Source organism: Solanum tuberosum, unplaced genomic scaffold, assembly GCF_000226075.1.
Source record: "Solanum tuberosum cultivar DM 1-3 516 R44 unplaced genomic scaffold, SolTub_3.0 scf00119, whole genome shotgun sequence".
In the NCBI taxonomy this organism is placed as follows: domain Eukaryota; kingdom Viridiplantae; phylum Streptophyta; class Magnoliopsida; order Solanales; family Solanaceae; genus Solanum; species Solanum tuberosum.
The window spans coordinates 197365-206333 of NW_006239045.1; the positions used below are offsets into that span (position 1 = coordinate 197365).

Below are 8969 nucleotides of genomic sequence, written 5' to 3' on the forward strand. Positions count from 1 at the left end.
AAGCAAGACCCAATAGATAATCTAACCCATATTCACAAAATCACACCCCAAGAATTGCGGTTTTAACTACACATGTAAAAGAGATAGAAATTTATACCAAAATGAGTTTGCATTCAAATGGGTATGAAGATTTAAGTCTCAAAACAAGCAAAGAGTGAAGAATCTACAAAACCCAAGTCCAAATTCTTGGAGTTGAAACCCTTTGAATCTTCAAGTTCTTCAAAACCCTCTCCAAACTTAGCACTCAAAATTCCATGTTAAAAATTATATATTAAAAATCTGATATTAAGCTACAACTCTCAATGAGTATTTATTGTTTTTAAAGATTTGTGCTGCAGCGGATCACTCGGCGACATTAGTCAGAATCGTCGATCAACTCGGCGATTCACCCTTTGGTATAGTTCATCGCTGTCTTGCGTTAGCCTTCAACATCGTCGTATTTTGGATCATTTGGAGACATAGTACTGCTTCACGAAACTGCTCGGCGACACGCCCACTGCTCCTTTTCACCGCCGATTTGATCCTTTCTTTTAGGGCTCAACACACTGGAACAAATGGCGAGGTGAGATCATTTGGCGACACTCTGAATGGCTTCGGTGATCCGCAAATCTTTATTTCTCCGTTCTTTCAGCTTTCTTTGTTCCTTTTTGCTCAATTGTGTCCATGCCTTTGTCTCCAAGTCTAAATACCTGAATCTTAGGGTATTTTATCAGTTGTTTTAGACAAAACATGCATTTGAGGACACTAAACCTATTAAAACCTAGCCCCAAATGAGTCCAATTTGTGGACTCATCAACGACCACATATATACCATTTGTAGAATTCTCACGTCTAGGACTAGAGAAATCAAGGATTGTATTGATAATTAAAAATGTTGAGTATATGCTCCTTATATAGGTAGATTATTGTAAAGTCCTAAGTTAACTTCACTTACTACAATACCTATTACTATTATAATAATAAAGCAATTATAAATAATATAATCCTAGTCATAATCTAATCCTAGTTGACTTCAGCTAGTACAATAAGTAGCAGCCTAGTCAATATAAGTGACATAAACCTAGAGTGACTCTAAATTTGTTGTACATGTTGATTGGACCAGGTTGTTCAACCTGTTCCATGTCTCCAGTTTCCTTTATCTTCAACACTTCCCCTCAAGTTAGAGAGTGAAGGAACGGTTACTACTAGCTTGCTTTGAAAATTTAGCAAAAACTTGTTTTGTCAATGCTTCGATATGAATGCGATGTCAAGTCGTTGCTTGTGATAGTTTATGTGTAGATTGATACGAGTAGTCCCACCTGTAAAAACACTTAAGAAAAAGCAATATGGTTATTCTTACCACATATTTGACAAGACTTAGTATTGATCCTCTCCTTATTTTCACTGAGGAACTTTGATTGTTTGGAGAACCTGGTCCATATTGGCTGTTCTGAAAACCTGTTCCTTGTCCAGCAGGCTTGAAACTTCTGTCTCTGGAGTTGAAGTTATTGTTTTCTCTTCCCCTGCCCCTTTGGGCAAAGAACCATGTTATGGTTTTGTTGTGGCACCTCTTCTTCATCTTCCCTTATGTCAAAACCCCCGAGAGTATTAATAAATTGATTAAGGGTGGGATATGGTGCCTTATCTAACATAATAGTCCTAAAGGTCTTGTATTTGAGACCTAAACTTTTAGCAAAATTGATTACTTTTCTATCTTCATCCACAAGTTTGTGAATGGATACAAGGCCATCACATATGCCATTGAATTCCTTGATGCATTCATGTTACGCCCCGAGGCTACCCCCTTGACGTAAACATGGGACCTAGGATCACGAGTGAACCCAAGCTAACTCTGAAGCTGGAATATCATAAGCATACTAAAAACAATTGAATAAAGAGATACTATAGGAAGCTAAAAGAAGAGATAACTGAACGATGGGGAATACCTAATACTGATCTGAGTTTAGATATAACTTCTAAGAGTTTAATGATATTGAACATTCACTCAAAACTAAAGCTGAATCTAATGCTATGTCTGAAAAGGCCTTTACTGACTAGAGTTGCTGGGACATGCCCCAATTAACTCTAGCAAAACTGAAATAAAAGATTGAAATAGAAAATATGTCTATTGTCCGCGAAGTATGAGGACTCACCACTGAAGCTGCTGAATATGGATCGGGAACCGATGTATGCGTGATCTGGATGCTGAGGACCTGAACCTACATCATGAAAGGATGTAGCATAGAGTATGCGTTAGTACTTGGAATGTACTGAGCATGCAGGATATGGATAATAGTTGAACAAACATATAAGCTAAACAAAACCTAACTGAGTAATGACATAATCTGAACAGAATAATAATAATACTGAAATATACTGAAATGAACTAAACTGAATGCAATGACCAAGTATTGATTATTAACATAACATGCTGAGACTGAATACTGAAGTCTAACTGAAAACCTGGTCAAATGCACTAGAGTTTGGCTGTGGGAGCTACTATTAACCGACATAAAACCAACGTGAGCTAAACGTGGAGTCCGATATATACGCCCCATCGAGAGGACCCAATATACCTTGACAGTGATATAAAGGCATGACTAGCGTGATCACTAACTATGATGCCCAACAAAGGGGACTTATACCTACGGGGTCACGTAGTTCTGGGACTATGAGGGTACGATGAACGCCCAACTCGATGCTAAGTCTACTCCCAACTAAATATGTATATGACTGAAATGTACTGAAATACTGAATAACTCAAAATACTGACATGCAATCTGAGAATGCAACATTTATAAATTGATAATGTGGCATTCGATATCTGGAGCATGATTATCTCTTTAACTTACCTAACAAGCATAATTCATGAACTAAGAGAATTCATACAAACTAGGGTTTTGAGTTTCATACAAGGAATTAAGCAACGTCTCCAAGAAAACATGATATTTCGATTAAGAGTATTATAACAGCTAAATCACAACAATTCTCCAAGGTTTTACAAATGTTAGGTCTAAACAAGCTATGTAGAATCAAGAAACTGACTGAATTCTAGGGACCTAGTGGATGAAAGGAATCCACTAGTGAAATCTCACGTACCTGGAGACGAATTTCATGGAGAAATCTTTCGATTTCGGGGCTGAAACTGAAGAAACTCTTCTGCTAGTTCTTGAGAGGTTATCGCTTCTTTCTTCTCCTTTTTGCTCTAAGTTTGATGATTTTTGGGAGAATAATCGTTCTGGGTAAGTTCTGACTAAGTTACTAGGCTTGAACTGGTTAAAACGACGTAGTTTAAGTGTCCTATGCATATGGGAAAAGACCAAAACGACCCCAACTTAAAATCTGACGGGGGCCTTTCACGGACCCTATGACGGACAGTCAAAGGGACCACGGCCCGTCAAGTGTGTCTTGGTCTGCGGGCCAGTGACTACTGGTTGAGGACCCTTCCCTCTACGGTCCACTTCACGGACTGTGTGAAGGATCAAGGACTTATAATTTTTACAATTTTTAAAGTTCAAAATTGAAAATTAATTCTATAACTTTTAAAAAATTGAAGTTCTATAATAAAGTTAATACTGACCTATTTGATTTAATTTTTTTTATAGAATTAAGTACAAACTATTTTAAAAGCTTGGTCACCTTTTTTTTAAAAGAAAAAAAAACTACTTTAAAAGCTATGAAGAAAAACTTACAAAAATTTCAAAAGAGTATAAATTATATATAGCTTTAATAAAGTTATTAAGTTAATAAATATTTTTAAAAAACTTACAAAAATTTCAAAAGAGTATAAATATATATATCTTTAATAAAGTTATTAAGTTAATAAACATTTTTTAAAAAGGTAATATATAGAAAAACATTTTAAAAAATCGGTTTGAACCAGAATCAAAACTGATTCGACCCAGTTCCACATCGTTATATATTGGACCAGGGCAGAATCAACAAAAAAATTTGTTGGACTCGATTCCAACAACAGAACCGGTTTTCGTGAATCTGGTTCTATTCCTATTCCCAAAAAAAATAAAATGATCCAGTGGTCCGATACCCGGTCCATTGTCAGCCCTACCCTTAGACCCGAGGTTCATTTTTTTATTTTTATACAAATGAATAGGGTCAAAGAATATGTGGATGGTGTAAGCACGTTATCCATTTCCACACAACACTTTAAGATGCACAAAAATTAAATGAAAAAATGTGTGTCCTTTTTGAAGCAGGAAAAAATGGCTAATGTTTCCATTTGTTGCTGCTTTGCCAATTCTTCAATTACTCCAACAATTTCACAATTCAATACAGTAAATTTGAGAGGCCAGAGATTTATTACTTCCGCTGCAAAGTCTGGAGGCTTTTCACTTAAATCAGTGAGTCACTAATTTTCTTCTAATCACTTGTTCACTTACATAGTTAACTTTAATAATAATAATAATAATTGCATACTCAATTTTGAAGATTAGAGGTAAGATGTTGGCATAATAGATAAATGTCCGCTTTAATTTGGCTTCCGCTTGCATTTATACCTTCAAATTTTGGGTGTATAAATTAGTTAAGCAAATAAATATATGCGTCTTATTTGCATCCTATGTGTCGTTCAATGTATATTATGTCATGTAGAATATGTGTATCTACTTGTGCACATCTAAAGTAATGTCATCTGATGTCAAGTTAAAGGGTTTGTCTTTATGTATTGTGCCTAAGACATATGTGGTGACCATAATATAATATATTATAAAAGTCTACCTTGAGTGTATATGGATGAGTAAACTAGTAGTTTTTATTTTGTTTGTAGAGGAGTTCTATAATTAGTTGCAAAATATTATTGTTGGAGTTATTAAATGTTAAGATGTATATTAATTATGGATATTTTAGATTGGGAATAGGTGCGAAGGATGCGAAGGTAAAGGTGCAATAGAGTGTCCCGGATGCAAGGTACGTATTTCTATCTAATTAACACTAGGGATCCCTTAACACTAACATATTTTGGATAATTAAGCCTAGATCTGGCAAGTTAAAAATATTGTTTTAATTTTTTTTTAAATACTTATTTTAGAAATTTGAGGTGTTTGATGAGAGTTTTTTTTATTTGTTATTATTATTATTAAAAAAGTACTTTTGAGTGTTTTTCAAAAAACTGAAATTAATTACGAGCTTTGTAATTAATCTTTCGTTAAATTGCTTGTAACTAATAATTTTTTTGACGATATGTCACTAAATAAAATTAGCAATATTTTTTTGTTATTTAACTACGAATTTATCAGTCGTTAATTTCTATTTCGTTTAATTGTGATAAATCCTCTGCATTACACTGGTAAAATGATGAAAAAAGAAAAAAACTTATTCAAGTCTTAATTGAAAGAGCTAAAAGAAGGCCTAAATCATTCATTAATTATCTTTGTTTGCTTCTATCTTGGTCCAGGGAACGGGAAAGAATAAGAAGAATGGGAACATATTTGAAAGATGGAAGTAAGTTTTTCCTTTCAAAAAATAAAATCTCTACCAAATTTTGTTAAACTTAAAAACTTACATAAACTTTGTAGGTGTTTTGATTGCCAAGGGTTTGGGTTGAAGAGTTGTCCAGTTTGTGGAAAAGGAGGACTTACTCCAGAACAACGCGGCGAAAGATAGTAGACACGTGGATTCAATTCTTAATATCTCTTTCTTTTTTATATTTGGCGAAATGGTCTGGTGGACCATTGTACTTGTATCAGTTTGTATTCTGAACCATTCTACTTAATCATTTGTCAATTGAGCCCTTATACTCAATAAAACACAATTTAATAAATCCCTCTGACCATTGACCAGGCTTATGTGGCATTAAAATGTCTGAGTTGGCAAAAATGTGTAACTACACGCTCTTAAGGAGAGTGAATGACATTTTTGGGTTTAAAAAAATTAAAATTATAAAATAAATAATTTTTTAAAAAACAATTAATTAAAAAATTCCTTCTTCTTCTCCCACTATCCCATCTTTTCCAGTCATTTTCATCCCAAACCCAACGTTTTTTTTCCCTTCTTCACAATCTATTAAGATCAATTTACTAGATCTTGGGCACATCTTCAGTCCACTGATTCACCGCGGAGGGAGAAAGCGGCGCTGGTGGTACTCGCCGGAGCACTGAATCGCAGTGGAGTGGAGAGAAGCGGCATTGATGGTGCACCCCAGAGACCACTGTTTCACAGTGGAATGAGAGAGAGAGAGAGGCGACAGTGGTCAATGTAGAGGAGAACGAAGTGGGTGAGGGTGCGAAGTCATGGCGGCGAAGAGGTTTTTCGGCCAGATCTGACGGTGCGATGACTTAGGTTGTTGATTTTGTGGAGGTTGGAGGAGGAAACGAAAATGGCGATGGTATGCGGCGGAGATGTAGACATGTGAGGGAGAGAGTATATGTCATTTCGCTGGCAAAAGTGGCGACGACGGCGGTATGGCTTTCTCCGTAAATTTTTGCTGTGAAAATGGGGAGAATTGGATGTATGGAGTTTTCTTATTTTCCATTATAGCTCACCATTGTTTCCGCTCATTAAACAAACATATCAATAGATCAAACAAAACACATAAAAACGTATGAAAATGCTGAACATGAAATAAGAGAAATGAAGTTCACCAAAAAGTTGAACAGAAAATGGTGAAGTTCGTCGGAGTTACAATTTTTGGCCAGTAGTACTCTAAAGAATAAATTAAAATTTTATTATTTTACTTTTTATTAAATAATTTTGATTAATAATTTTAAAAATAGTTATGAGATAATTATGACATGGCATTAATATATTTGACGTGGATATGACATGTCATTTATGTAAAAGAGAGTGAGCTACACACATGGTTGGAGGGGCTTAAAAATTTCATTTTAATTAAGTATAAGGGCTCAATTGACAAATGATTAAATAGAATGGTCCAGAATACAAACTGATACAAGTATAAGGGTCCACCAGACCATTTCGCCTTTATATTTTCAATACAATACTCTAGTGTACTGCAGGAAAAATCACGCTCCTCGATCCCCCATATATCGATCTTTCAAGTGTCACACATAGTGCAACTTGTCACAAGATTAATTATTTAAATTAGATACCAAACAAATTTCACTATGCATGGTTGTGTGAAAAAATGATCAAACATAAACTATTGAACCCGTAGAAACCGAGGCGGACCCACATGTTTATGTGGGGTGTGTGTGCACCCGTTAACTTCAGAAAAAAATCATGAAATGACACTTTGCATTGTACCGTGAAAGATCTGCATGCCCACACAACCAGTGTTCTATCTCAGGTAGAACCTAACTCTTTCTTAGCTTAATATTGGTGCACCCGAGATTTTAAATCTTGAATTCGCCTATGTTATAATATATATATATATGAAGGATAATTCCATTGACATTAAAAATCATGTGAGTCAATATAAACCGAGACATTTATTGGATTTTATTGAGTGTCACATTTTATTATGAATTTATGCTACTCCAATGCACTTGACAGAATTATCCTGTCGAAAAAGTTTGCAATCAACATTGGCTGAGCAACAGCTAACGCACACTGGACTAATTAGAGGCTGGGCAAGTCATATAGATATAGGCCACTTCTGCGTCACACTCACGTGTGCAAGCCTGCGCATCTACATACCCCTCCTTGCCAATTTCCAACAGAATCATTCCTATCATACACCAAACTATATTCATTATGGAAAAAAAAAATAAAAAATCTACACAATTCACTATTAAACAACCACAATATTCCGGAGAATATATGACTCTCAATATGTCATAATTTTTTTTTTATCTGTTAGAGTAACTGAAAAAATCGTACTCCAATATTGATGAATATTAAAATGTTTAATTTTTCCTTTTCGACTTGAATTTCAGTCGCTTATTTGAAATGAGCTACTAAGTTGGAGTACATGTGTGGAGGTAGGGAGTTACTTTCTCAGTTAGACAGGGAAAGAGCGAAGCAAGGGTTTTTGCTTTTACCATGGAAACTTCCTATTATAAATGACTTTAATTATGACATAACAAGGATATAAATACTAATCTAGTACATAGAACTATCATCACTGATGGTTGATTAAGAAAAAAAGATTGAGCAACAAGGATTGTGGTGAAATGATAAGTACTCATTCATCCTTAACCAGAAATTTCATATTCGAGTGACATATATAAATATTACACAAGTGGTCTAAAAACTTTGGGAAGCTGGATATTTTTGAAAGACCCTCAACTCAAATAAAATAATTAAAAACAAACGAAGAAAAACAAAAGAACAACAATAGCAAATAAGAAGATAACTTTATCCACTAATATAGACAAAGCATTATATAGAGTTATAAACAAAATGAAGTAGATGCCTTACCAGATAAAAGCAGAAGAGCAAGGACACCAATTCTATAACTAGCCATTTTTTCTCTTGACTTACTCCTTAATTAATTTGCTTTATGCATGCAGGGTTGTCACGATTCAGACCGTCTTGATTGACACCCACACTAACCCTCCGGTGGGAGAATCATTACTACAACCCAAGCTAAACAACTTAACAAAAAACTAAGGCATTTAAAGATACGGAAGCAGGTTTAAATGTCTAAGAAAAGAAAAATAGGTAGTTCCCATAAACTCCAACAAACAAATGCAGAGCAATACCTAGAACCTGAAAATTAATGTACCAAAACTTCAACAAGAACCATAAGTCTAAACAAGAAGGGGTACAACCCCAAACTAACACAAGGAATCTAAAGCACTAATCTAAGTTCGAAAATGTGGACATAAACAGAAAGAGAACTCATGGTAGCCTGGAAGAACTGACTTACCCTTGAATTCGATTGATCACTGATCTTCTAAGCGAGGTCTGTCAGTAGCCGCCTGAAGATGCCCTGTACTCAATAAAGAAAAAGCAAGTGCAGTATCAGTACACAACCACAGTGTACTGGTATGATCACACGACTATCCCAATAGGCGAAACTTATACAAGTCATTACAACATAATAAACATGCATACACCGAACATATACAATA

The 8969-nt window shown here is 35.0% G+C and overlaps 1 protein-coding gene across 1 annotated transcript; it reads left to right on the top strand.

Annotated features, from left to right (window-relative positions):
• The first annotated feature begins 4105 nt into the window (after positions 1–4105).
• On the top strand, positions 4106–7056 carry LOC102597747 (protein EMBRYO SAC DEVELOPMENT ARREST 3, chloroplastic). The gene is made up of 5 exons (XM_006350262.2): positions 4106–4337; positions 4843–4902; positions 5390–5436; positions 5511–5642; positions 6922–7056. Exons 1-4 carry the CDS (start codon positions 4164–4166, stop codon positions 5596–5598), a joined length of 369 nt encoding a protein of 122 aa, XP_006350324.1. The 5' UTR covers positions 4106–4163; the 3' UTR covers positions 5599–5642; positions 6922–7056.
• Positions 7057–8969: the final 1913 nt, after the last annotated feature.

What these genes read in the sequence shown, in the direction of transcription:
- LOC102597747 (XM_006350262.2), top strand. Translation starts at nt 4,164, where the DNA reads ATGAAAAAATGTGTGTCCTTTTTGAAGCAGGAAAAAATGGCTAATGTT. An exon ending in GAGGCTTTTCACTTAAATCA is followed by an intron (nt 4,338 to 4,842) that starts GTGAGTCACTAA and finishes TGGATATTTTAG; the next exon opens with ATTGGGAATAGGTGCGAAGG. An exon ending in AACATATTTGAAAGATGGAA is followed by an intron (nt 5,437 to 5,510) that starts GTAAGTTTTTCC and finishes TAAACTTTGTAG; the next exon opens with GTGTTTTGATTGCCAAGGGT.